This window comes from Acinonyx jubatus, chromosome B1 (assembly GCF_027475565.1).
Source record: "Acinonyx jubatus isolate Ajub_Pintada_27869175 chromosome B1, VMU_Ajub_asm_v1.0, whole genome shotgun sequence".
Classification (NCBI taxonomy): domain Eukaryota; kingdom Metazoa; phylum Chordata; class Mammalia; order Carnivora; family Felidae; genus Acinonyx; species Acinonyx jubatus.
The window spans coordinates 199772805-199800432 of record NC_069382.1 but is presented as its reverse complement, the minus strand read 5'-3'; the positions used below and the strand labels follow the sequence as shown (position 1 = coordinate 199800432).

Below are 27628 nucleotides of genomic sequence, written 5' to 3'. Positions count from 1 at the left end.
CTGCTCTGCGTTCTGGCCTGGGGCAGGGTCAGCAGGAGGCCAGAACCCCATTGGACAAATGGTGACCTGGGGTTCCTGGTGAGTAAGGAGTCCCTGGAGGACCCAGATTGGGGCCACACCTCATGACCCTGCCCTGACCTAGCAGCCCTGAGCCAGTGAAATGTTGTAGAGTGCTGAGGGACACCACGGTTTCCTGTGGTCTAAGGGAGGCCACCGTGGCAGGAAAGATACTAAGGAGAGGGGTGGTGGGTCAGATGGCGGAGTGACCAAGGCCACTGACTGCTGCAGGGGTCAAGGCTGTGTCCCCGGTGGCCTAGCCCAAGATGCCTTGTCAAGTGGCTGCCAATGTGGAGGGCTCACACAGCTGCCTTGGCCTGGCACAGGTGGACAGCAGGTGTCCTTACAGTGTGCCCATGATGGCTGACCTTTGGTCTCTGACTTCGGTTCCCTCGAGGAGCAGTGGGGCTGGATCTCTCTGGCTGCCTCCTCTACCCACATCCCTCCCTAGCATCGGTTTCATGGCCTTGGCATCCCTGCTGTGTTCCCTTGTTACACCTTGCCCTGGTACTGAGATCTGGGCTGAGTGGGTGCCCTCTACCCTCAGAGGCCCTGAGACCCAGTGTTGGGACAAGTGGCTGTCTCAGAGTTCCAGTGAACGGTCGGTCTTCTTTGGTCCTCAGGGACCAAATAAGCCCATTTGCACCAGGACCCCATTGCAAATCAGTGAAACTAGGCCCGGAGCCTAAGCCTGAATGGGGTCCTGGCCTGGGACCTCACCCTGGGGACAGGCCTGGGATCTCATCCACACTCAGCTGGGCATGTGGCCCTGACAAACAGCTCTGAAATGAAACTGCTTTTGTCCCTCTGGTCTGAGGTGCGTGTTCCCTCCTACCCCAACCCCAGGCCCTTTGCACAAGTTGCTTCCCATCCGGGACACCCCCCCGTGTGGTTTCCGTGCTTGGCTACTTCATGTGGAAGATGGCTCCAAGGATGCTGGCTGATGTGTCACCGTGTCTGGGTGGAATGGTGGTCACAAGGACATGAGTCAGAAGTGGCTGCCTCCCCAGCAGATCGGGAGCCCCGCTCCGGGTGGGGCCAGCTTGGATCCTGGGGTGAAGGGGGTGGTGTTTGCCGGCAGGTGGCAGTGCCCTGACTGCCTCCCTCTGCCCCAGTACCAGGAGAACTTGGGGGTTGCGCTAATGCTCTGTGCAGGACAGACCAGCACCCCAGCCCACCCTGGCCCAGTGGTGGACAACACTTCCTGCTCTCAGTTTTATTAGCTACCCAGTGGGGTTCGGCTCTGGCTCTGTAGGGGCCCCCCTGTTTCTGACGGAGATACTGTTTCTGGGATATCTGATGGCCTGCTCCTTCACTTCATTTGACTCTCTGCTGAAGTGTGGACCTCTCCATCCACACAGCCCTAGCACTGAGCGCCGGGCCTCCTCGGTTCTCACCCCGCTGAGCCTGCCAGCTCTCAGAACGGCCTGAGTTACCAATGGAGACTCCGAGGCTTCGGCTTCTGCTTCTTGCCAGTCCTTGTTCTGGGGTGAACACTGTCCTCCCCCTGCAGCACTGGCAGCAGTGAGCCAGGCTCAGGCTGAATGTCTCCCGACTGGGCTGTCCCTGGGCTTTGGACGTGAGTGTAAAACAAGCAAACCCTGAGCCCACAAGGACAGGCTGGCATGCACCAGCACGCTGCACGGTCTGTCCCGCCCCCTGTGCTGCAGCCTCCTGCCCAGAGCCTGGGGCCCCCCCTCCCGTTGCCCTCTGGGCTGGTGTGTTTTCTGCCCAGGTGGGAGCCATTGTGGGGCTCCTCCTCTCCCTTCGCGCCTCTGGGAGCCAGCCTCAGCAGGAAATGCCGGACTGTGTGGTGTGGGTGAGGTGGCTCTGGGCTCCAGGCCCCATGGGCAGTGCCGGCTGGATGGCTGTGCTGCGGCCTTCTTAGCCTCCCTTTCCTCATCGGGAGAGCAGCAGTGTGTACCCTTGAGCAGCTGGGGACCGCGTAGGCCACGGAGCTGACACATTGGTGGACATTCCAGGCCCCTGCCCTGGCCCGGTGGCTTGGCCATCCGTAGCGGGAGGGGACTACAGGAAGGAAAGCACCCTAGCCTTCGTGATCCCCTGGCCTTGGCCTCAGCACGTGGGGAGTTTGCCCCCGTGGGATGTGCGTGCGACACAGGGGTCCCCAGGAGGGTCTGGTTGATGGTAGCCTCTGTTCCTGAGGAGGCCGGCCTAGGGCTGGTGGCAGGAACCAGGCCCCCTGTTGGGGAGGCAGGCCTTGCACTGAGCACCAGAACTGCCTTCTGGAGCCTTCTGCTGCCCAGTAGGATGGGTGCTCAGTGAGTATGTGCTGAGGGAGCCGATGTGGCATGGCCTGGGAAGGACAGAGGGGGAGCAGACTGGATTTGGGGAAGTCTTGGTCTCTGTGGATCCCTCATCTGGCCAGGGATCAGCTTATCTCTGACCTGAGAGGAGATGGTGTCTCTGTTTCTGGGTATCCTGCCAAAAAAGCAGATCTCCTGCCCAACCACATTCCCTGGACCCCTGGAAGGTCAGCAGCAGTGTTGGGCAGTCTTGTCGGCCTAGGGCCTGGCCCACCAGGTGCTTGGGGTGTGAGGGTGCCTGGTCTGGCCCCACATCTGCTCTGTCGGTGACCGTTGCCAGCCTTGCTTTGTGGACGAGGACACAGGCTGGGAGAAGTCATTCTGGGGAGGGGTTCAAGCCCTGCTTGGTGGGCACCAAAGCCCCTATACTGGGCCTATGTCATGTAGCCAGAGGCCCCCAGGGGTGGAGAAGTGGGGGTACTTGAGGCAAGAAATGAGCGTCCTGGGCTGGACGCCATGGGGAGTAAGGGGCACCCAGCTAGCCAGGGATGCAGTAGCTCATGCTCTAGAAAGTACTCAGTGCCTGCTTTGTGCTGGACACACTGTGGGGGGTGGACATGAGGAGTGACCGTCCTCTGGAGCTGATGCTGAGGGAGGGACAGGTGGTCCCCAGACAGACTGAAATGCTCAGGTGCAGGGTATGAAGGGAGGGGCAGACTCTCCCAGGAGCTGGGAGAGGGGTCCTGCGTGTGGTTGGAGGGCTGTGGGTGCGGTGGGTCACCTCTGGGTGCAATTCCCAGCGCTATGGGAATGTGGCTCAGAATGGGGCCATCAGTGGCCGGGGATCCTGGGGTGCTCAAGGGTCCAGACCCCGAGGGGCCGGAAGGGAAGGTGTAGCCCGGCTTCGAGCAGGATGGTTTGAGAGCACACTCCCCCTTTCCAACATGACTGCACTGACAGTGTTCGCAACAGAACCCCAGTGACCAAGTGCCCCTGGAGTATCCCTGCCCACCAGCCGTGCCAGATGGTCCTGGGGACATCCTGCACCAGAACTGTCAACCCCATTCTTCACATGAGGAAGCTGAGGCTCAGAGTGGGCCACAAGTTTAGAAGAGGGGATTGAGCCAGGCCTGTCCCCACGGAAGCCTGTGCAGTAACCACTGTGCTATTCTTGCCCACCCAGGTCCTGAGGCTGGAGCAGCCCCTTCATGGGGAACCACAGGGGCAGGAAGCCCTGAGCATCTCTCTTGGGGCTAGCACTTTGGGGCAAGGCTGACGAGAGGCAGGCTGCCTCCGCGGGCACGGGCCAGGAACTCGGGGCACACATCAGTGCTCTGGGACATTTTTTCTTAATCAGTTAAAAGGCACAGACTTGTTTAAGTTCTGATGAACCGAAGCGTGAATCCTGAGCACCTCTGCTGGCTTGTGGTTTGAGGCAGGAGAGTGGTTCATGCCAGTGACAATGCCAGCGTGGTTCCCCCCAGACCTAGCCTGCCCCTCACCACAGCCCACAGTGGACCTTGTCCCTCACACAGGGACCTTGGCCCGGGGCTCCCGCCATCCTCCCTCCTGCCTGCATGCTGCTCCTTCCTGGCCAGGCTCCAGCTCCCTCCTGGGGAGCCTCCCTCTCCGGGGCTCTGCTGGAGGGAGCTCTGCCCTGGGTATGAGCCCAGGGGTACCCCCGACTCTGTGAGGGCCCCTAGCTCTGCTCTGCACTCTGCCCAGCTTGGGAATGTTTGCTGGAGGCAGAGACGCCAGGCCAGGGAGAGGAAAGCTCCGGGGTGCTGTGTGACTGGGGCAGCGTCCAGGGATGTGAGGGCCTCATGAGTCTTCTTTGGGGACAGAGCTTGAGGGCCAAGTGTCTCAGAGCAGAAGCCCCACCCCCACCCCCATCCTGACCCAGAAGCCCAGGCCCCAGGGCGGGCAGCCATGCATGTGGGTCTCTTTCTGCACTTCCCTTAATTTCCTCTGCGCTTGGACACAGGAGTGACTGGACGCTTCCTGCCTCTATCCTGGGCAGCCCTGAGACCCTGGGGGCCTTCTGGACCCCAGCACACCGCTGTCTTTCTGGGGACACTGGCAGGCTCCAATGCGTCCAGTTCATCTCTGTTTTGCAGTTAGCAGTCTTGAATATCTGCTCCCTGCCGGCCACCCCTCATCTCACCGAGGAGGGATCCTGGGCCATGGATGGGCCTTGGTGGTGGCCACACTGGACATCAGTTCTTGTTCAGGGTCAGATTAACTCTAAGTACACTCTGGCTCTGAGGGATGGCCTAGGCAAGGGCTAGTTACAGCCACGTGAGGGGCATGGCCGTGTGTGTAGACGTGATTCTGAAGCCATCTGTCCCATCTATCCATCTGGGCCCTGCATGGGTCAGGCACCAGCCTGGCTCTGGGGATTCAGCAGGACCCAGGCCAGTGGGGAGTGCTGGGGTATCCGTGTGATACTCTGGTGTATCAGGCTATGCCACTGACGGAGATTTCGGAGAAGGGTGTGAGGTCCTAGATGGTTCTGTTTTCCAAGGATGAGGGAACATTTTGGAGAGGATTTAGTTTGCAGGTAGAAGAGATTGGCAGGTACTGGGAATGGGGCATGATTGATGGGCCTATGTGGCAGGCCTAGAGTTAAGCGCCCAGGGCTGGAAGCGGGAGCCAGACCCCATATACCTGTCCAGGGAATCAGGCTGACCCCTGCTTCATGGTGGAAATGTGCTATGGGGGGGCTGGCCAGGGGTGTGAACCAGAGGCAGGAGGAGGGCTCAGCAAGTGTGATGGGTGTGAGCTGGGTGTGGCACCCAATCCCGTGCTTGGGAGGGTAGGAGGTGGTGGGCCAGGCCCGCAGGAGGTGTGCACAGCCAAGGAGGCCAGCTCAGGTTAGCTCCGTCCAGCTGGATGCCCATGGCGGGCGCTGCCCACAGAACCCGTCTCTCCCTGCAGGATATGCTCGGGCTTCAAGTGAAGTTGGCCCAGGGAAAGGACTTTGGAGAGTCCCTGTGTGTGATAGTTTCCTAAGGCTGTCCTAACCCAGCACCACCCCCTGGGGGCTTAAAACAATAGACATTCACTCTCTGAGTCCTGGAAGGCAGAAATCCAAAATCCAGGGGTCAGCATGGCCATGCTCCCTCCGGAGGCTCTAGAGAAGGATCCTTTCTTCCTTGCCTTTTCCAGCTTCTGGTGGTTCCAGAAATCCTTGGCTTCTCTGGTTTGGGGCCACGTCACTCCAATCTGTGCCTCTGTCTCTTCTTTCTCTTGTAATCCAATCCTTGTCATTGGATTTAGGGCCCATCTGGCCAGTCCAGGATGAGATCCCTAACTACATGTGCAAAGGTCCCTTTTCCAAATAAGGTCACATTTGTAGTATCTGGGGACTAGGACTGAGACATATATCTCTTACACTGGGTGACTCTGGGTGGGCCCTGTCCTCTACATCATCCGCTCCCTCTGCCCAGTACCACCCTTGCAGCCCTGCTCTGGAAGGCAGCCTCTAGCCTCAAGTATGGAGAGAAGAGTGAGGCTCAGAGAAAGGAGGGAAGTTGTGTCTACGGGTCCTAGAGCTGGCTCTAGGTGGACCGAGGCCCTGCGGGAGGGGCTGATACAAAACATCTTGTTTTGAGAACTTGATGTTTTTCTCCATCATGGGTGCCAGCCACCCCTCCCTGGGCCCAGGCCCTCCCCAGAGCCCAACAGGCCCTTCTCAGCACCTTCAGTGCCTGAGCTGCCCCTGAAGGTGGCAGATGGGCACCGGGTTGGGCACAGGGGCCCGGGGTGCCTGAGGGAGACCCGGGGCTGGCGTTCCCAGGGACATGGTTCCATTCCTCACCCCTCCGTTCTCTGGCCATCAGCCTGGCCGGTCTCAGCATCTCTGAATGGCAGTGTTCTCACGGTCAGCGCAGGTTACAATAGGACCAGCTTCGTGGGCTGTGAGCACACGGGTGAGGAAAACTCCGTGCCCAGCTGCAGAGGTCACGCTGTGCTAGGTGTTTGCCTTGCTCCTGAGGAGGCTGAAGACCCCAAGAACTCAGAGTGAAATCTCCCTGTCTTGCTTTCTTTTCAGGCTGACCCTTGGCCCCTGCTGGCCCTGCTGGCTGGCTCCCACCCACCCTGGTAAGTGCCCTACGTTTGGTGTGGTGGGGTGGTCCCCAAGCCTGGCAGTTTGACGCACCTGCCCTTGGGGCAGGGGGAGGAGCCGCAGCTGGGGGAGGGTGGGCTAGAGACCACAGCCATGCTCCAGCCTCACGCCTTTTGCTGCTGGGATCCTGGCGTGGGATCATTTCCATGGCTATCTCCAGCACACCATAAAAGGTCTCGGAGCTGCCATTATTGGAGGGTCCTCTGTTTTCAGGAATATAAATGGCAGTGTTCGCTGCAAGGATAAAGTGATGCCTCAGGAGGTAGGAGGGCACATGAGGAAGCTGAGGCCCAGAGAAGAGCGGCCTGCAGAGGTCACATAGCAGCCCAGGACTCCTGACCTCCACCTCCCAGAGGGAGACAAAGGTTGGAGAAGGGGCCAGCATGGGTCTGACCCCTGATGGGGATCCTATTCCCCTCATGGCCCTCTGCCCCCCCCCACCTCTGCTGTTGTTTAGGCCCGTGGGGACCCTCCAGGGCGCAAGGGCGGGGGAGCTCTGGCTGCTGCCTTGACCTCAGGCCTCTTCATCCATCCACCTGTCTGTCCGTGAGGGGCGGTGCATCCTGGGGAGTGTTGGCTGGCTCCCGGTCCTCGTCTTGGCAGCTTCTCACCCCCACGCCTGTACCCCAGCCTCGCTGGGCCTCGGTCACCCTGTTGCCCCTGGATTCCTCCCCACCCTGTGATGTTGCCCTGAACCCCTGTCCTGTCTTTGACTTCCTCACCCCAGCCCCTCCCAGCAAACTCTGCCTCCCTCTGTCAGATCCAGCCCCCTCCCCTGGAGGCCTCCCCAGTCTAGTGCCTGCTGGGCCTGCCGCCTTCTGTTGACCCCATAGCATGGCCCTTGAGGCCGAGGCCCCCACCCTGGCCCAGAACTGCCCATTGGCTTGTCCTGGCCGGATCATGGCCCAGGAGCTCCTCACCTGCTATTTTATCTCAACCCTCAGCACCCATTTCACAGATGAAGAAACTAAGGTTCAGAGGTACTAAGTAAGTTGAGGCCACAGAGCTGGCACAGGACAAAGGTAGGCTGAGTGTCCAGCTTTAGCTCGCTCTGGGGCCCTCTATCCACCCTGGGCAGACTGCAAAGAGGAAGAAGGGGCAGAAACCCCCCTCTAACCCTCCCCCTTGCTACCTGTCTGTCTGTTGGTGTCTGTCTGTCATGGCCAACTTTCTGCCAAAAGCACAGTCTGCCCTTAGCCACCAAAGGGCATCGAGGCTGGCCTAGGCGTGGGGAGGCCAGGGCAGCCATGCCTATCCTGAGGAGAGCTCAGACACAAAGGTCAAGCCCCCCATCCTCTAAGAGACAGCAGGTGGTCTGTGACCCCAGATAGGCCCCCAGGTAGCACGAGGACCTTGGCAGATGTCTGGGGCAGTGGATGCTGTGGGAGATGGAGGTCCTCCGGCCTGGGAGCTGCCCTCCAGTGCCCTGACTACAAGTATGTGAGACGGCTAGGTGCCCCAGGAAACTTGGTGGACAAGACCATCAGCAACTCCCGGGGACCCTGTGGTCTGTGGCCTCTCTGACCCTCAAATCCTGCTGTGGGGGGGGGGATGGTGGTCCCAGAGTGCTCCTTCCTTTGGTTGGGCCTGTCCTCTGTGGGAAAGGTATGACCTTGAGACCCAAGCTCAGGAGAAGAGAGCCAGGGGATGTGGGGGCTCAGCACCGAACAGCCTGGGCTTGAATCCCTGCTCCCCAACTTTTTGGCTGTGGATCTGGGCAGGAGAGGCACCCAACCCTTGTGGGGCAGCGTAGGCTGGGGAGGGGACGCATTCTGAGTGGGACCTGGGGCAGGACCGGACAGTGGCAAGAGCATGCTCTGATAGTCGTCAAGCCTGGTGTTGAGAGTGATGATTGCCAGAGGCAGTGAGCCCAGCTCTGTCACAGAGGCCATGCCTGGCTGGGGGAGACGGGGAGGCCTGTGGTAGAGGAGGGAGGGAGGGTGGCAGGCAAATGCCTGGGCCAAGGCTGGGAACCTGGTCCCTTGGTCCCTTGGTCCCTTGGTGTCAAAGGTCAGAGAGGTAGAGGTAGTGAGTTCCCAGTGTTGGGTGTAAGCATCAGCTTCGTGAGGGGAAGGGGCTTCTGGGGCCAAGGAGACACAGTGTGACAGCCCATGGCTGGGAAGGGGCTTTGGTCATTTCCTGGAGAGAAGCCAAGTATGCAGAGGTGGCCACAGGAAGTGTGTGTGGGGCATCAGCAGGGAGCTTCCTCCCAGGGGACAAAGCTTGTCTTGCCCCGGGGCCTGGAGAGCTGTGGTCTCCGGCTGCAGTAGGGCATGGGGGCAGTGCTGGCTAAAATCCAGCAGGCCTAACAGCGCTGATGGGTGCAGCCCTGGGTCTCACTTCGGCCTCAGGACCTGGGAGGGTAGAAAGCAGGAAGTGCTGGCTAGCTGGGGCTGCCCAGGGACCCGGCAACAGGAAGTCTCTGGAGGGGAGGAAGCCTGGCGGCCACAGGCCCCACATGCAGCCGGCGGCTGTCAGCAGGAGGGAGCTGTGGATGCAGCTGCCTGGGCAGCACCCAGGACAATGCCGGGGCATCAGGCCTTCCCCGCCTGGGGGACGTGGGCTGTAGATCCTCCCTGTGGCCCCTGAGCCACATGGCCTCCCTGGGCCTCAGGACACCTGCCCCCAGCCCATCGACAGACAGGAGAAGAACCATGTGCTGGGTCAGTGCTCTCAGGTCAGTGCGGCTGCCCCGGGAACGGGGGGCTTAGCAGGTGGCGTAAACGCCGGGCCTGTGGAACTGTCCAGGCTGAGCCCTGGACCCCAGAGCCGATAGGCTGTGAGGAGAGCCCTGCGGAACTGGATGGGGCACAGTGGGAGCCCCAAGAGGGAGCCTGTTGCTAGGACACCCCTGCCCCACCATGTGCTACTCAGCCCGCAGCTGGCAGGGAGGTGGGGGCCCAGGTTGGGGGGTGCCTTCCCACCACGTATGCTGCCAGGTCCTGTGTGCGCACACATTGAGTGAGTATGTGTGAATGGATGTGAGTGTGTGTGTATGTGTACGCGTGGACCGTGCTTGGGAGCCTGGCATGGAGCTGAGGGGCTGGGGGGCTCTCCGCCTAAAGCCCAGGTCATGCCCCTTCCCTCTGGCATGGCTGCTTGCCGCCTCCCCCCCCCCCCCCCCCCCCCCCGCAGGAGATGTTTGGTTTTGATTCTCTTGTGGAGGAAGATTCTGGGAAGAGAAAGGGGGAGGGGAACGGAAAGGGGAAAGGGGAAAACAGATGGCCTGGGCGTGACCCCACTGCCACCTAGCGCCTGCAGGGTGCCTGCCTGGGGGCGTGGCTGTGCCTGGAGAGTCCCCCACCGTTTACTGGATGTGTAACTTTGGGCAGGTGACTCAGCCTCTCAGACCCTCGGTGTCTTCATCAGTGGTGTGGGGATGACGCCAGTTCACACGTCAGGGGGTGTCGGGATGATGATGTGGGGTGATCCTTGAGAAGCACAGAGCCTGGCTAATGGTGAATGCCCAGGGCGCTACTCCCAGCCTCAGGGTTCTAGTCTGTAAAACGGGAATAAAGCATTGAGCCCGTGGGACTTAAGGAGCTGTCAAGTAGAACATTCTAACCTACGCCCAGGCTGCCAGCCTGGGGCACGGGGGCCACCCACAAAGGGTCTCGGGAGCCCCTGGAGGCTGTGCGTGTGTGTATATTTACGAGCGAGTGAATGAGTGTGTGTGTCAGTGTGAGTCCATAAAAGTGTGTATGAGTACATAGTGAGCTTGAGCGTGTGTGACAATGAGTGCGTGTCTACGAATGGGTGTGTGTATCTGAGTGAGTGTGTGAGTGAGTGTGGGCGTATGAGCATGTACGTGTGAATATATTTGTGTCAGTGGGCATACATGAGAAAGCATACGTGTCTGTGTGTGTGTCTGTGTGTGTACGTGTGTTTGTGTGGGTGTGAGTGTGTGAATGAATGCATTTAGGTCCCCTTTTCACTGGGGCCGGAGGTCCCAGCCTCCCCTTTCCCTGCAGTGCCCACAAAGGGCCGGTGTGGTCACCACTGACAGGAACCCCTGACACTGTGGTCGCACGAGGCACCAGCTCCCTCATCACAGTCAGGGCAATGTCTGCAAGTGTCAGAGAGGAGACCGCAGGAGCTCAGCCTCCAGGGCCCCTGCTTGGCTCTCACACAGAGGCTTACACCCATGCACACGCATGCACACACACTGATGTGCACACTCTAACCTGTGTGTGCACTGTGCAGCTCACAAGCACAGCCTGCCCGAGCACACTATCTGTGGCACTCACACGTGGGCCTGTGCAAATCATCACCACACACCTGTGGGGCTCACAGCCCCGTGGTAGGGGGGAGCCACAGAGCCTGCACTTTGTGGGACTCCTCAAGGACTGTCTCTGGGGGACCGAGTGGTTTTCATCCACCAGCTCTGCCCCTGTCCCTGCTCCTCGGTCGCCTGGACTAACCTCCACTGTAAGAGAAGGTCAAGTGAGCTCAGGAGCGGAGACCAGGGCGTGTGCCTGAGGTGCCCGCCTTCCAAAGGTCACACGCCGTCTGAAAGGGTTCATGGAGCCCAGCGGCCACCCCCATGCTGGCCACCCTTACACCAACCTCTGTGTAATCAGAGTCCTGCCCCAGTCAGCCCCTCTGAGCTGCAGGGAACCAAGCCCCTCCCGGCATAGCAGTCTCCCTGGGTGGCCTCAGTACCCTCCTCTGTAGGGAGAGATGCCCTGAGGGGTGTCGGGGGACTCTGACGACTGGACTTTCTGTGCTCACTTTAAGTGAGAGGAAACAGAGGTCAGAGGAGGACAGGCCTGGTGGGATTTGAACCTGGCCCTCCAGCACTGTCCCTGGGGGCTCCCACCCAGGGTGGCTCAGCGGGCACCCCCAGCAGCACAGTGAGGTGTCCCTACTGCTGTGTCTGCCCCTGCAGAGGAAGGGACTGAGGCTTCCTGCTGATGAGCCCATGGAATGAATGAGTGGAGTTAAACCCTCAGGGAGCTGGGTGACACCGTGGACATTGAGGGAGGTAGCCGGGGAGGCCAGGTTGGCCAGGAGTCTGGATGTCTCTTGGGGGTTCCCCTCAATTTTCCTGGGCACCAGTGGAGTTGGAGTCTTTGAACTGGGCTGAAAGTCCCCAAAATCTGTGTGGTCACCACAGCCACCATGGCCCATCATTACCCTTACCCTCAGCTACCATTTCCTTCCTTTTTTCTGCTCCAGCCTGGCCTGGCACTGGGCACTTGGTCAGGTGTCAGCCCACTTCACCCACTGGTACAGGGTGGGGCCAGGTGGGGCCAGAGGATTTGGGGGCCTCAGGATGGGTTTCCCCTTGGGTAGTGCATCCTCTGGAGAGAAGCTGAGGATGTCAGCATCTGTCCCTGCAGTGAGGACGTTCCTAGGGGAGGTGAAGCTAGAGTACAACCTGATTCTCTCACGACCTACCCTCCACACTAAGGTTAGTCAGCGGCCACCTAAGAGCCCTCATTCTGCCCACAGAGAGACTGCGGCCAGGCAAGAGTGAGGCTCTCATGGGCCTGTACCTGCCTGGCCACTGAGCTGAGCCAGAGTGGGGCTGTATACTGCCCTAACTCCTCCCCTCCAGTTTCCCACACGTGTGGGACTGGGAGGAGTGGTGGGTTCCATACTTGTTCACGGTAGCTGCCCCTCCCCCAGGACACACGCTGGGGTCAGAGGAGGACAGGCCTGGTGGGGTTTGAACCTGGCCCTCCAGCACTGTCCCTGGCGGCTCCCACCCAGGGCGGCTCAGTGGGCACCCCCAGCAGCACAGTGAGGGGTCCCTACTGCTGTGTCTGCCCCTGCAGAGGAAGGGACTGAGGCTTCCTGCTGATGAGCCCATGGAATGAACAAGTGGAGTTAAACCATCATGGGGCTCGGTGACAGGGCCAACATTCTGTGCCCCCTCTGGGGCTCCCTGGGTGTCCCCTCTGTGCTGAGCCTGAGCTGGTGAAGATGGGGAACAGCGACAAGCTAGCGTGGTCAGTGTTAGGTGGAGGGAAGGGTGTTCTAACCCCACAGAGGGACACAGGACCCCTGGAGGTCAGGGAAGACCACCTGAGGGAGGGAACACTTGAACTAACTCTCATTTTTGGATTGTTCATTGCTAGTACGTATATAGAAGTATGGCTGTTTTTTGTGTTTTGATCTTATATTCTGCTAGCTCATTTATTAGTTCTAATAATTGTTTTGTGGGTTCTTTGAAATTGTCTGTATACATAACCATCTAATTTGTGAATAGTTTTGCTTCTTCATTTCCAATCTGGATACCTTTTATTGCTTTTTCTTGTGTAATTGCACTGGCTAGTACCTCCAGTACAAGGTTGAATACAAGTGGCAAGAGTAGATGTCTTTGCCTTGCCCCTGCTCTTAGGGGAAAGCTTTCAGTCTTTTTACCACTGAGTATGATGTTGGCTGGGGATTTTTCATCAACACCCTTTCCATGTTGAGGAAGTTTTCTCCTATTCCTGGTTTGTTGAGTGTTGCTCGTATCATGAAAAATTGTCAAGTTTTTGCCAAATGCTTTTTCTGTGTGTGTTGAGATGACCATGTGCTTTTTGTCTTTTATTTGATTAGCATGATGTATTACAATCATTGAATTGTAAGTGTTACCCTTGCATTCCCATGATAATTCCCACTCAGCGTGGTGTAGAATCCTTTTTACATGGTGCTGAATGCCATTTGCTAGTATTTTGGTGAGGCTTTCTACGTCTACAATCATAAGGGATGTTGATCTGTAGTTTTCCTGTGATGCCTTTGGCTTTGATGTCAGAGTAATGCTGGCCTGATACAGTGAGTTCCTTTGTCTTCTGTTTTGGGAGAAGTGAATGAAGGACTGGTGTTCATTTGAACCAATTCCTGAGGGCTGAGTTAGTTCAGTTGCAACTGGAGGCAGTGCAAACAGTGTGCACTGCAGCCTGGAGGTGGTGCTTGGTGGTTTTGGGTCTTGGATTCGGGAACCACAGGGTCTGGGTGGCACAGGTGCATGGGAGGGAGAGGGCATGAGGAGAGCCCCTGAGAAAGATCCATGGGGCCTGGATCTGGAAAGGCCAGGGGGCATGAGGAGGCCCTGGAGTCCTGGAACAAAGTGGTGATGGGAATGGCTTGTGTGGTGGGGGAGAGTGTGCTGAGTGAAGGTGATGGGGGAGGAGGTGCTGCAAGCAGGGGAAGGAACTGACACAAGTGGTGGGGGCTGCCCGGAGGTGGTGGAGAGGAGGAAGGGAGGTGGTGGCCTTGAGGGCTGAGTGTGCTGCCAGGGGAGAGATTGGCAAGGGCGCTGTGAACAAGGGCACACAGATGGGATGGAGCCTCCTGCTGCAGTGGGAAGGGGCATCGAGGTCCAGCCTGAAGTGGAGGCCAGGAAAGCAGGGAATGGTGCCCAGTGTGTAGCTGGGTGGGAGCAGTGCCCAGGCTGTCAGAGCTCCCTTATGCCATGGCTGGCCCGTTGCTTGGACAGGCTGTGTGCAGGTGGGAGGCAGAGGAGGCAGAATGCTTGGGGGGCCAGCAAGGCCATCCCAGCCTTTGGCCAGCCTGGGGGTCCCCTAGGAGGGGAGCCCCCATCTACCCAAGCAGGTGGGAGCTGCCAAGGACTGGACTTTGTACCTCCTGCAGGGAGACTCCTGCAGGGAATCCAGGGCTGGAGGCCCATGGCGGCAGATGGGTTAAGCAACTTGCCCAAGAGGGGGGCAGGAAGACCCACAGACCCACCCTGGGCCCCAGTGCCTGCGGGTCACACCCCCGTCAAGCCCACCCGCAACCCTCGGAGGCAGGGCTGCCCTCACCCCCATTTGCAGAGGCGCAGACTGAGGCTCAGGGAGGAGAAGCCCCTCTCCCAAGGGCTCTAGCCGGCCGGGAGTCCGGCCGTGTGCGCCTGCTTTGCCTCGCCCGCTTCCGGAGCCCGGGCCGCGCTGTGGACGTCCGCTTCGCGCCCCGAGCCACCGTCCCGCGTGGGCAGTTGGGGAAACTGAGGCCGCGCGGCGGCGGGCGGAGCGCCGGGTCCCCACCTGCCGCGCCCGCCCCGCCCGCGAGGGGAGGAGCCCGGCGGCCGCCCCGGGCGGGGGGCGCGGCGGGGCGCGGGGCGCGGCATGGCGGGCGCGGGGCGCGGGCGGCGGGGCTGGGGCGGGCGGGAGGCGGGCGCCGCGGGGCCGGGCCCGGGGCCGTGTCGCTGCGCGCAGGGACGGCGGGCCGCCGCGTGGACGCCGTGAGTACCGAGCCGCGCTTCCTGCGGGAACAAAGGCGGGCGTGGGCCGGCTGGGCGGGGCGCGGGGCTGTGTCGCGGGGGCCGGGGACGTGCCTTTGTTCGGAGCCTCCTCCGCTGTTGGCGGGACCCAGGCCGAGGGGTTGGTTTTGGGCAGATGGAGCCGGAGGGGGGCAGCCTGAGTGACCCAGGCAGAGGCCGGGGGAGCAGCCCCCGGACGTTTGGTGGAGGGTGCTGGTTTGCCAGCAGCAGAGTGGTTTTCTTTGTGTGTGTGTTTGGGAGTGGGAGCTGTAGTGGCAGGAGTCCCAGAGGATGGGGCCTCTGGGTCTAACCCTAGTGACTCATTGGGACACTGACCACACACCCAGTTCAGTCCAACTCCACTGGGGCCCCAGGAGGGACCCGGCACCAGGTTCAGGCAGGCACAGGCAAAACGGTGCCCGGTGGGGTTGCTGTTCAGAGGGACCAGTGGCAGGGGACCCGAATATGAGGTGGCTCACAGAAGAGGGGACTCAGAACCTGGGTCTTGAAGGATGAATACGAGTTCTTCATGTGAGAAGGGGTAGTGGTCAGTCATTCCAGGCAGAGGCCGGAGCCTGGCATGTTTCAGGGAGAGCAGCTGGGGTGAACAAGAGGCTGGACAAGGGCGAGGGCTGACGCTGGCACTTGGAATGTCAGGTTCTGCGGGCCCGAGTTAACCCTGAGGCAGTCAGCCTGCCCCTGGTGACTGCGCTGTGTGGTCCTTGCCTGAGTGGTGCCCCAGCTGATGGGGAGGCAGGGTGGATACCAGCCAGCCCACTGGATGGTCATCACGGCCACTGCCGATAAGGGTGTGCTGTGTGCCAGGCTGTGTCCACTCTGTCTTTCCATTCTACAGTTCCAGCAACTGAGGCCAAGGGGTCCCCCAGAAAGCCAAGCCAGGATGGGAAGTGGGGACTCTTGACTACCTGTTTTCCTGCTTCCTGGGCTCAGGGCCTTAAGGAAGGGATGGACTGAAGCTGGCTAAGGGCAGGCAGGAGTGGAGGGTGGGGCATCTGGGGGCCATGCCCCTCACCCCTTCCCTGCTAAAGGGTCAGAGATGGTAGAGAGGGTGACCAGGGCCTGGCCCAGCCCCTGTACCTCTTTGACTTCATTAGGCTGTGACCCTACTCATCTGCTAGAAGCCCTCCGTGGCGGTCCCCATCGTAGGTTCACGTAGCACTCAGATTTGGGGTGGTTATGGCCCAAGGCTTGATTTATCCAAGCCAGTGCTTTATTTTTTTTTAATTTATTTCGAGAGAGACAGAGCAGGAGCAGGGGAGGGGCAGAGGGAGAGGAAAAGAGAGAGAATCCCGAGCAGGCTTCGTGCTGTCAGCACAGAGTCCAACGTGGGGCTTGAACTCATGAAACGTGAGCTCATGACCTGAGTGAGACAAAGAGTTGGACCCTGAATCGAGTGAGCCACCCAGGTGCCCTTGGGCCAGTGGTTGTTTGAATTCACTCAGGGTGGTCCCTCCCCTTCCTTGAATTCAGTAGGCGTGTGCTGAGTAAACCAGTGACAGTGAAGGAACACACTCAGTTCTCAGAGTCCTTGGGGCTCAGGTTTGTGGCCAAATAGACCAGAGGCCAACCAGGTGGACCAGTTGGCCCTTTCTCTCCCTGGGGTCCCACCAAGAAGCCTGGGGCTTTCCGAAAGGAGTTTCCTCACCCCTTGCTGACCCTTCACACTGTCTTCAGTATCTTGGCAGTATTCCCCACTGCATGCCCTCAGCTTTGCCGTCTTCTGTCCCCCAGCCCTGGCTGAGACCTGTCTCCTTTTACTGCAGCTTCATGGCGGCCGAGGAGATGCACTGGCCGGCCCCCATGAAGGCCATTGGTGCCCAGAACTTGCTAACCATGCCCGGGGGCGTGGCCAAGGCTGGCTACCTGCACAAGAAGGGTGGCACCCAGCTGCAGTTGCTGAGATGTGAGTCCTCTGGGTGGTAGGGCGCATGACGGGAGGATGTGGGGACAGGGCTGAGCCCCAGCCCTGCCACCCCACTGCCCTGGTGGACCTCCATGGGCAAGCGATCTGTCTCTCTTAGCCTCTGCCTCCTTCCGTGGTGGGCCCTCCAGAGTTTTCCATCCCTCCATGGTGGCCAGTGCTGCCTGGGGGTGCTGAGGTCAGCCTCCCCACTCCCCAGGATCGTGGGAGGATTCGGGGTGTTACTGCTAAGTGGAGATAGGATGGGCATTTGGTGCACAGCGCTGATCATCGGTCCAGGGCAGCTTCAGTCTGCAGCCAGGGGCTGGGGGCCCTCAGTGGCCTGGTAGGTCTGGCCTTGCGCTATCCAGTGGGTGTTCAGTGAGTTGGTTGGTCACTCGGTCCTTAGTGAACTAATGTGCCAAGAGCCAGCTGGGTGCTGGACCTTCAGAGTTGCATGAGGCCGAAGCTCTGGTCCCTGGGACAGCATTTTGGGAGAGGGTGGGAGCCCCCAGGTCTGGGAGATGCCCAGTCATTAAGACATTGAAGGCCAAAGAGCATCAGGGCCTTGTTTGTCCTTCTGCCCAGGCCTTTGTTCCAGCAGCGCCCTCTGCCAAGGACTCCCAGGCACCGTGCTGCCTTACGGAGGTACTGCAGGCTGGGCTGCTGGTCTGCTCTGCTCTTTGGACAGGGGGCCTCCAAGGAGGGGCTGTAACTGATGTGCCCCTAGGCCGGGGAGGGACTGTCTGGGAATAGGACAGTGGAGTGTGGGGGTTCACTGTAACTGTCTAGGCTGGTGTTTGGCTCCATACCAGTGGCTCTTTGGGCTTCTTTGCCCCTACCCTCGCTCTGCCTTCCTAGGGTGGAAAGAGGTGGCCATGGCCTCTGGCCCTGGCTTTGCCCTTCTCTGAGCCAGCCTCTCTGGTCACAGTCTGCCCCTGCCCTGGGAATGGCCAGGCCTGCCTTGGTGCTCGGGCTGGTCAGCATGCCCATGGATCGTTTACGTTTGGACTCCGTGGGAGGGGCAGCATGCGAGCCCAACTCCAGGCCCTTCCATTTAGTGGGGTTCAAAGGCAGGAGGTCTGGCCTCGGGTCACCCAGGGCCTCTGGGAGTGGCCCCCAGAGTGGGGTCTGCCTGGCAGCCTCTCGGGGCTCACCCTGTGCCCTTGCCCCACTGCCCTCAGGGCCCCTGCGCTTTGTCATCATCCATAAGCGATGCGTCTACTACTTCAAGAGCAGCACGTCCGCCTCCCCGCAGGGTGCCTTCTCGCTGAACGGCTATAACCGGTAAGTGCCCGCTACCCGCCGGCCCCAGCAGAGCCCTGGCCAGGCCAACCCCAGGTTCCCACCCAGGGAAAGTTCGGGCTCTCCTGAGTTGGCTCATACCCCACCCACCCTGGATCGCGTCCAGCATTCTCCCCTCCCTCTTGGCCTCTATGTGGCCTCCTCACGACCTCCCCCAGGTCTCCCCGGCTTCAGGGCCTCCTGGGCTGGGGCCAGCTCCTTGCTTTACACATGCCATGGGCTGGGTCCACCCAGTGAGCGCCTCCCTGCTGATGGGGTTCCCCTGGGGTCCCCCGGGGAGGGATGTTTCCTTTTCCCAAACACACCACCCTGACCTCAGGGGATGGTGCAGATGGGCACGCCTGCCCCAGGTGCCTGGCCCCATGGGCTCCCCCGTGGCAGTGGGGGCAGGGTGGGGGCTGACATGTTAGGGCCCCCAACAGGCAGGCCAGGGGCCAGGTGGGGCTGAGGTGGGCAGCGAGGGTGACGTGTCCTCGCTTTGGAGCCCCGCATGCTGCTGCTCCCAGGATGACCTCCCAGACCCCAGAACCATGTCTGCCCATCCCTGTCCCTGCCTACGTGCTTTCCTCTGCCTGAAGCATCTAGGCCTTTGGCCTGGAGAGTGAGCAAGGTGGGACTGCCCAGACCTGCCAGTGTCCTTGGGGGCGTGCTGGGTGCTGGGTGCTGAGGCCTGCCCAGGTGCTGACCGCTGGCCCCGTGCCCTCAGGGTGATGCGGGCGGCTGAGGAGACGACGTCCAACAATGTCTTCCCCTTCAAGATTGTCCACATCAGCAAGAAGCACCGCACCTGGTTCTTCTCTGCCTCCTCTGAGGATGAGCGCAAGGTGAGGCTGCCTCCAGGGGCAGGGAGCTGGCAGGGATACCATCCTGGCCCTGAGGGGACGTGGGGGGGCAAGGTGCCGGGCAGGTGCTGTTCCTCAGTCCTCCTCCTTGCGTCCGTGGCCTGGTCCGGCACCACGCTCTTGGAAGCTGTGTCAGGAAGAGCCCTGAATGGGCTGAGGGGAGGCCAGAGCCCCAGGAAGGCTGCCAGCCAGGGCCCTGAGGGCAGGCAGCGTGAGGGAGGGGCAGGCCCTGGACAGCACTGTGCTCACCGCAACCCGGACTGATCCACAGGGCTGGATGGCCTTGCTGCGCAGGGAGATCGGCCACTTCCACGAGAAGAAGGACTTGCCCACAGACGCCAGGTGGGTCTGGGCATGGGAGGCATGGGCAGGGTGTCTCCAGGGCCACTGGGTTGACATGTGTGCCTACCTCCCAGCTTCCGGGGGCCTGACCCAGAATCGCCTTCTTGATGAGTTTTCTGAGGGTGCCAGCCAGGCTGTGTGTGTGTGTGTATGTGTATGTGTGCGTGTGTGTGTGTGTCCCGGAGTGTATAAGTGCGTGTGTGCACACCCATTGGTGGTTTCTGTTCAGGGGCTGTGTGTGATTTTACCTGCCCGCCCAGAGGCCCAGCACTTGTTGTAGCTCAGAACTTCAACTTCCCAGTCCCCTGACGCTCACCCTGGCGCGTTGAGACTGAGACCAGAGTGAGTCCCCCAGAGTGCCCCCACTGGCACAGTCCATCCGGGTCTCGGTGACCTCACCGTGAGGTGGCCCAGCAGGCAGCAAGGGCCCTTTGGGCAGGAACAAAAACCATCCTGTCCTTTCAGAGCTGAGGAAACTAAGGCCCAGAGAAGGCTGGGCACACCTGAGGCCATCCCACAGGTGCCTGCCTGCCCCCAGAGCTCCTGGCCCTGAGCCTTATAGCAGGCTCAGTTCAGAGCTGACTGGAGACCCAGAGGTGGGCAGTGGGATGTGGGGCTGGCCCTGAGGCCTGGCCCTGTCTGGTCGGTCAGGGGAGGCACCACAGCCTCCAGTCCCTGTGTCTGTTTTTATCACCTTGTGTGGGTCTTTTCTTTTTTAAGTTTATTCATTTTTGAGGGCGAGAGAGAGAGAGAGAGAGAGAGAGAGAGAGACAGACCAAGCATGAGTGGGGGAGGGGTAGAGAGCGAGGGAGACACAGAATCTGAAGCAGGCTCCAGGCTCTAAGCTGTCAGCACAGAGCCTGATGCGGGGCTTGAACTCATGAACGTGAGCTGAAGTCAGATGCTCAACCAACTGAGCCCCCCCAGGCACCCCCTATGTATTTTCTTGTTTTGTGTTTGTCTGTGGGTCCAGCTCTGTGTATGTCTGTGTGTGTCTGTGTCACGTTTGTGCTCATGTCCTCCTCTGTGTGTCTCTGTGCATATGTATCCATACGTGTGGGTGCAAAGGACTCCCCCCTGCACAGTGCTCACTCCCCCCCCCTCCCCCCCCCCCTTCAGTGACTCCAGCTCAGACACAGACAGCTTCTACGGTGCAGTCGAGCGGCCTGTGGACATCAGCCTCTCTCCATACCCCACAGACAATGAAGGTGAGGCCTGTTTCTGCAGCCCCTGCCCCACCACCTCTCGGCACCTGGCTGCGGCAGTAACAGGATCAGTCCCTCCTCTCTGGCTGCCACCAAGGAGGGGAAACATATCTGGCTGTCCTTGATCTGTCCGTTTGTCTTCCCCAGGCAGCCTGGGTCCTGGGTTCACACCCGGCCCACCTGGTCTTTGCCCAGTGCCTCCCTGACTCTTGGCTGCCAGTGTTCTGAGGGCACCTGCCCTGCCACCCAACCCTGGGTGCGGCTGGGCCTGGGCTGCCCTAGGTCTGACCCTCTGTCTGCCTCACAGACTATGAGCATGAGGACGAGGACGACTCATACATGGAGCCGGACTCCCCTGAGCCCGTGGAGCCCGAAGGTAGGTGGGCGACCTGTGAGCCTGGGGCGCTCACGGGGCTGGGGCCTAGAGCAGAGCCCTTCCTGGGCTGGGAGTGCTGGCCAGAATCCTGCTCTGGGTGGCCTCCGTTTCCCTGTTGTGTGCACTCTGGCTGGCTCTGCTCACCTGACCCTCCAGCCTCTGCAGTAAGCCTGGGATGGAGGGGGAGGATTTACAAATAAGTGAGCTGGGGGCCCACACTTGTGATGCTGGGCTGGGGTGGTCCTGGGGGCCGAGAGGGGGGAAGGAGGGACACTGAGGAGTGGGTGGGGCCAGGCTAGGGCCTACTCCTGTGGCCGATGGCCATCTGTAGCACCTCCAGGCTAGCCTGTCGCTTACCGACCCACTCCCACCCAACCTCCCTGGCAAGGGAGACAGGCTTGTACTGGGCATCACACGTATGCGCTACAGCAAAGCATAGGGTCAGCGGGAGAGGGCTGTGCCCATCACTCACTATCCTTTCCACTGTCCTGGGGACTTGGGACAAACCCCCTAACCCGCGGCCTCCCTGTGTCTCTGCCTCCTCTCCTCCAACGACCTTGTCCTCTGCCCACCTCAACCCCGAGTCCCTCTCAGGTGAAGCAGGTCCAGCCCCTTCCCTTCTACTGGCCCCTCCCTCTGAGGCCACCACCAGGGCCTCCCAGCCATGTGCCAGCTCCCCTCCCAGCACAGAGCCCACAGCTCCATCCTGTGTCCCTCTGCCCCTCCCTGAACTGTGGCCACACGTGGCTGGAGGTGAGCACGCTGGGCCTCGCTTTGCTCCCAGCCGTGCACCTCCGGGGCCAGCGCTCCTGCGCACCTGCCTGCACACTCCCTTCTGAGTGCCCCCTACAAGCAGGCTTTACCTCCCCGTCCCCGAAATGTGTCTTAATATGGTTCCAGCGACCTCCCCATCCCCCGATGCAGCCTCGGCACCTGTGAGTGGAGCTCTACCCGGCCTGGTGCCGTCCCCCCTGCTTCTCAGCCGCCTTGCTCAGCACCAGGTGCCTTGTGCTCCAGGCCCTCCCCCGCCTCACTCAGCCTTGTACCAGCCCCCTGATGCCCATCCGCACAACCCTGGCCACCCTGGGACTCAGGCCCGGCTCGCTCCTTTCCCTCCAGTCTTAGGCTGCCGGGACAGCCATGTCACACTGGCATCTCCATCCAGTACCTCTCCTCTGAACCCCAGACCTGTGCCCCGATGCCCACAATGTGTCTTGTAGCACGAACACACGTAACCCTCGCCTTCCTCCCCACCTGCTTCCATCCATCCCCATCACCTCTGTTGGTGGGAGTTATAGTCTCCTCTAACTGAGGTCAGGGCCTAGGAGTCCGCCTTGCCTCTTTTCTCTACCTCTGCTTCTGGGAACCTGATGGCTCCTGATGTGACATCTAGGCTTCTGGAAGCTTGTGTGGGCTACTTCTGGGGGGTGCGTGAGGCAGGCCAGGTGGTGCGGGTTGGTGGTGTTGGCCCAGCCTCAAGCAGCTCATGCTTGCTCACTGACTGGTCTCGTTGCTCTGCAGACACTCTGACCCACCCGCCGGCCTACCCCCCGCCTCCTGTGCCCACGCCCAGGAAGCCAGTCTTCTCCGACATGCCCCGTGCTCACTCCTTTGCCTCCAAGGGCCCGAGCCCTCTGCTGCCACCCCCGCCCCCGAAGCGTGGCCTCCCCGATGCAAGCCTGGCTCCCGAGGACTCCAAGAGGGACGTGCTGGGCCCAAGGCGGCCCGAGCCTGGCCTCAGAGTGCCCACGGCCTCCCGGAGGATGAGCGACCCCCCAGTGGGCAACCTGCCAACCATGCCCAACCTCCGGAAACCCCCTTGCTTCCGGGAGAGCCCCAGCCCCAGCCCAGAGCCCCGGGTCCCTGGCCATGGGGCTGGCTCTGCCTCCAGCTCTGCTGGCGTGGCCACTGCCACCTCCAGGAACTGTGACAAGCTCAAGTCCTTCCATCTGTCCCCTCGGGGGCCACCCACGCCCGAGCCCCCGCCGGTGCCGGCCAACAAGCCCAAGTTCTTGAAGATGACTGAAGAGGCCCCCACAAGAGAGGCAGCCAGGCCCGGACTCTTTGTACCCCCTGTGGCCCCCAGGCCTCCTGTACTGAAGCTGCCCATGCCCGAGGCCACAGTCCGGCCCCCCGTCCTGCCCAGGCCAGAGAAGCCACCCCTCCCCCACCTCCAGTGAGTTTACTTGGCACTGGGGCCCCTGGGGTCCCTCCCCAACCTGATGGGTTCTCCCGCTGGTGCCCTGGCCTCCTCATCTCTGGCCCTCTCTGTCCATGAGGGGTAGCCGGCAGCCCTAGCATAGGAGCGGGAAGGCTCCTGGACAGCCCCAGCCTGGCTAGGCTGAGCAGCCTCCCCTGCACTGGCCCCAGAAGAATGTCCAGTCTAGTGGGTGCTGGGCCTGGAGCCTGTGGCTGCCTGGGGAGCAGTGGGCAAGTTGGGTCTTGGGGGAAACTGGCCTCCCAGAGTCCGTGCTGGGCAACCCAAGGACCCTGCAAGGGTCAAGGGAGAGGCCTGCAGGGCTGTCTGCTCTGGGATGGACGGTAGGGGTGGGAGCTGGGGCTGTGAGCCTCTTGGGGCCAGCGAGTCTGCACAGGCCTCGCTGGTCCACAGCTGTCCTTCCCAGCCCTGCCTGGGGCTCTGGAGCCACCAAGGCTGCCTTTGTGCTCTTCCTGACTGGGAACTTGCCAGAATGTGGAGTATGTTGGTGACTCACCCTGAGGTCTGCGTGGAACACTGTCTTCTTTATTGCTGGGCTGCGTCAGGAGACTGGTGTCCCCTGCTCCCACAGTGTCATTCATACCACAGCCTGTGGTCAGAGATGTCCGGGGCCTTAAACAGTGAAGGCTCTGGGAGCCATGGGGCGAGCCTTGAGTGAGCGTGCTGACCCAGTGCTCCTGGAACCCCTTTGGCTCTGGCTCTCTCCTCCCTAGGGCTCTGTTAGCTCTGCTGCTGTGGGAGGGTGCCTGGGAGGACCCTCTTGCCAGGTGATAGTCCTAGAACTAGAACTATAGAACATAGTTCATAGAACTATGTGACAAGGGGCCATGATGGTGCAGACTGGGTCAGTTTGCCAAATGCTACAGGGTTGGGTGTGCCAGGGCCGACTGCCCACGGCCCAGCAGACCAGCCCCGTGTGGTCTCCTTTAATCCTCCTTGAAACTGTAGAGGCTTCGGACCACCTGGCCGCGTGTGTGGGACATGTTTGTGGACTCCCATCCATTCACATGCATCCACTCTCTGTGGCTTTGGGAGGGGCATGACTTGGCCAAGGTCACAAGCTGGTTAGCAGCAGAGCTGGGCTGAGACCCCCAGCCCAGAGCCTTCTCCCACAGCGCCCAGAGTACTCATCTGTCGTGTGACCCCTGACACCAGAGTTCAGGCCCTTAGGACCCCTCTTGCCAGTGGCATTGGCAGCCGTCACCCAAGGCCTGTTTCAGAGCTTTCTGGTGGAGGCCTAGGGTGTGTGGGGGTGGTGTGCAGGGGTGTGACAGTGATGTCCCTTCCTCTGTTTTTCCCCTTCAAGGCGGTCACCCCCTGATGGGCAGAGTTTCCGGAGCTTCTCCTTTGAGAAGCCCCGACGACTCTCGAAGCCTGAGGACACGAGTGCAGAGGGTTCTGACGATGACTATGAGAAGGTGAGGCAATGGAGAGCTCCGGATCCTGGCACTGGGCAGGTGGCAGTGGGCGGGCTGCAGGCCGGGGTGGCCCCTCACTGGCCACCTCCAGTGACAAGCCCCCAGGACGCTGGAGTTGTCGGGAGTGTAAGCGTGTGCACAGCCCCAGATCTGGGCACAGGCTGGCAGCCCACGGGGTGGGGGGAGGGGGGGGAGGGCTGGTGCAGACCCTGACCCTGACCGCCATTGGCCTCTCTCCAGGTGCCCCTGCCCAGCTCTGTCTTTATCAATACCACGGAATCCTACGAAGTGGAAAGGTCAGCACGAAGCCCTTCTTTCTCCGAATCCCTGTTTTTGCAGATGTGAGGTCCCCTGCCTTTCTGTCCCCTGTCACCTGCCTTGGTGTTGGACAGTGGCTAGCACAGGTGCATGGCCCTGAGCAGAGTGGGGAAGCCAGCAAAACAGCGGATGCCATCAGCCCAGTCCCACTGCTGCCTGTCACCCCGGGCAGGGCCCCAAGCCCCGCACAGGCCGGCCTCACCACACCGGTTGCTCTCAGACCATGTGCTGCAGAATAGTGAGGAGACAAAAACCTACACTGAGGAGTGAGGCTGGAGGGTCCCTGAGAGGGTTGGCTGTCTGAGGATGGTTTGTTGATGCAGCTGTGTTATTTTAGGCTGTTCAAAGCCACAAGCCCCCAGGGAGAGCCCCAGGATGGACTCTACTGCATCCGGGATTCCTCCACCAAGTCAGGGAAGGTAGGTGCCCAGGGAGGGTGCCCCAACAGTCACCCTGCTGAGTGAAGGCGCCCTGGGGACTGCTGCCTTGTGGGGGGGTTCGTCTGGTTCTGCACACACTTGGGCTGATGGCACGCATCGTGCTTTATACATCGCTTCCCTGCACAGCCTCTTACTTCGCATCTCAGCTCGTTCCGTGTCGTTGGGGTCTCTGCCTGGCAGCCCCTCCCCCATCTATTCTCAGGAACTGAATGCTGTCTGCAAGCTGCGATAGTGGCCCAGCCCCCCAGCACAGGCAGGAAATGGGAGGGAAGTGCTGGGGGTCCTGGAACTCTGATGCGGCTGTTTTTTTTTTTTTTAATGTTTACTTATCTTGAGAAAGAGTGTGTGTGTACATGCTCAGAACAGAGAAGGGCCAGAGAGAGAGGGAAGAGAGAGAATCCCAAGCAGGCTCCTCACTGTCAGCCCAGAACCTGATGTGGGGCTCGATCTCATGAACCGCAAGATCATGACCTGAGCCTAAGTCCAGAATTGGACACTTAACCTACGGAGTCACCCAGGCACTGGGCTGGGGGTTTTCATGCACTCTGAAGGGGAGGCTGCTTGGGGCAGTGGGAATAGGGAGAGAGAGTGCTGGGTCTGCCTCTGCTCCTCTGGGGTGAATTTGTGACCTCACTGAGCCTCAGTTTTCTTGTCCTTTTTTCCTTCTCCCTCCCCTCCCCTCCCCTCCCCTCCCCTCCCCTCCCCTCCCCTCCCCCCTCCCCTCCCCTCCCCTCCCCCCTCCCCTCCCCCTGCCCCTCCCCCTGCCCCTCCCCTCCCCAAGTAAACTCTGCCCCCAACGTGAGGCTTGAGCTCACAACCCCAAGATCAAGAGTCACACGCTCTTCCAGCTGAGCCAGGCTGGAGCCCCTCAGTGTTCCCATGTACGTCAGACATGGTCGTAGAGTAGCCAGGCACCTGCTGCTATTACTTATGTCTCATTGGAGGCTATTGGGCGGGAGCCCTGGGGCAAATGGCTGCCCATATCAGCCCTGCTGTCCACGTGTAGAGTGACCCCTCCCTAGGTCACCGTAAGTGCCGTAGGACCCAGGCATGATGCCTCTGTCCACTCCTCCGTCTCTGCGGTCCATCTCCTGAGGCTGGGGCTTCTCTCCCTGCAGGTTCTGGTCGTGTGGGATGAAAGCTCCAACAAAGTGAGGAACTACCGCATCTTTGAGAAGGTGGGCAGGCTGGCCCCTCACCTGGGCCCTGGCTGGGACGGCGGGGGTGTGTGTGTGTGTGTGTGTGTGTGTGTGTGTGTGTGTGTGTAGCAGGCACAGAGGTGACACAGGGCAGCCGGGAGCAGGCCTGACTGTCACCCTTGCTGCTGTCCACTGCACTTTGCAGGAGACCTCCCCCTGACCCTGCCACTCCTTCCCCTTCCCAGGACTCTAGGTTTTACCTGGAGGGCGAGGTGCTGTTTGTGAGCGTGGGCAGCCTGGTGGAGCATTACCACACCCACGTGCTGCCCAGCCACCAGAGCCTGCGACTGCAGCGCCCCTACGGCTACACAAGGCCCAGGTGACGCCCATCATACATGCTTCTGGGCAGAGACGACCACTGGGGCTGTGGCCCCGGGCCATGCAGACGGGACGGGCTCGCATGAGAGCATGATCTGGAGTGAGCGCCATGCTCTGATCCAGGGCCTTGTAGAATCTGCAAGGCCAGGCCCCACTCAGCAGGCTGGGTCCCTGGGGCTAGGCCAAGCTCTGGTCTCCAGAGGATCGGGGGGCTCTCCTGTCCCATGAAGACCACCCTGTCCAACCTTCCAAGAGCCCAGGGTCCCAGGACCGAGCCCCTCTTGGGCTTTGTGGACAAGAATTCTGGTCACCTCCACCCCTCCCCACTCGCCCAGCACACTAACCCGGCACTGGGTTGGGAGCTGGGCAGGGCTGGGGCATTTGGGGTTAGGGCAGGGGCTGGCCCCCCAGGACCGACACCCCCAGGAACGCTAAGACACAGGCTCCAGGATGGGCCATTGATGTACAATAAAGCACAGATGACCTTTCTGTCCGTGGCTGGGGTTTCATTGGGAGAGAGGGATGACCAGCCTTACCAAGTACCCACACCCACATCCAAGCGGCTGGCTGCAGCAGCCCAGCTTACAGGAAGCCTAAGAAGTTCTTGTCTTCTGGGGCAGAGGTCCCTAAATGACTTGCTCGGGGTGCATAGCTGGTAACAGAACAGGATTTTACCTTGGGCACTCTGGACTCAGAGCCTGTACTCTGAAGTGCCACAGGTCAGGGGCAAGGCAATGGGACTACAGAGCTAAAAGGTCCCCGTATGTACAGTTGGGTCATTTGCCGGATTAACAGATGGTTACTGGGAGACAGCTGAGCACACACTGGCCAGAGCATTGGGGTGTGCCTGGGTGGGGAGCTAGAACCCCACTGAGGTCTCCAGGAAGACTTCTTGGAGGAAGTGATGGCTACAGAGGGGTGGGAAGAGTGGGTCCTGTGTAGGCTGAGTGGGTGGGGAGGGTGGTCCCCAAATGCTGAGTCCCCTGGGCAACACCCCATTCAAGTCCTGCCCTCACCGCCCACTCCTTTCCTACTACAGAATTCCAGCAGGTGCTCTCCCTGGCAACGGCCATCCAGGCTGG

At 60.6% G+C, this 27628-nt stretch overlaps 1 protein-coding gene across 7 annotated transcripts in view; it reads left to right on the top strand.

Annotated features, from left to right (window-relative positions):
* Positions 1–27035, top strand: part of SH3BP2 (SH3 domain binding protein 2) — a 35525-nt gene extending 8490 nt beyond the window's left edge. For 2 of the 7 annotated variants that reach the window (XM_027068591.2, XM_027068515.2), the window contains 14 exons: positions 6379–6428; positions 6667–6818; positions 16429–16568; positions 17750–17852; positions 18577–18694; positions 18984–19054; positions 20174–20262; positions 20567–20635; positions 22157–22811; positions 24160–24271; positions 24512–24567; positions 24927–25008; positions 26148–26207; positions 26414–27035. In XM_027068591.2, coding sequence (XP_026924392.1) covers positions 16433–16568; positions 17750–17852; positions 18577–18694; positions 18984–19054; positions 20174–20262; positions 20567–20635; positions 22157–22811; positions 24160–24271; positions 24512–24567; positions 24927–25008; positions 26148–26207; positions 26414–26551 — 1689 coding nt within the window. In that variant the 5' untranslated portion in view covers positions 6379–6428; positions 6667–6818; positions 16429–16432 and the 3' untranslated portion in view covers positions 26552–27035. Of the gene's footprint in view, positions 1–6378; positions 6429–6666; positions 6819–7397; positions 7476–8389; positions 9131–14495; positions 14627–16428; positions 16569–17749; positions 17853–18576; positions 18695–18983; positions 19055–20173; positions 20263–20566; positions 20636–22156; positions 22812–24159; positions 24272–24511; positions 24568–24926; positions 25009–26147; positions 26208–26413 lie in introns of those variants that run through there. The other 5 variants (XM_053217699.1, XM_027068698.2, XM_027068637.2 and 2 more) reach the window with 4 other exon arrangements.
* The last annotated feature ends 593 nt before the right edge of the window (positions 27036–27628 follow it).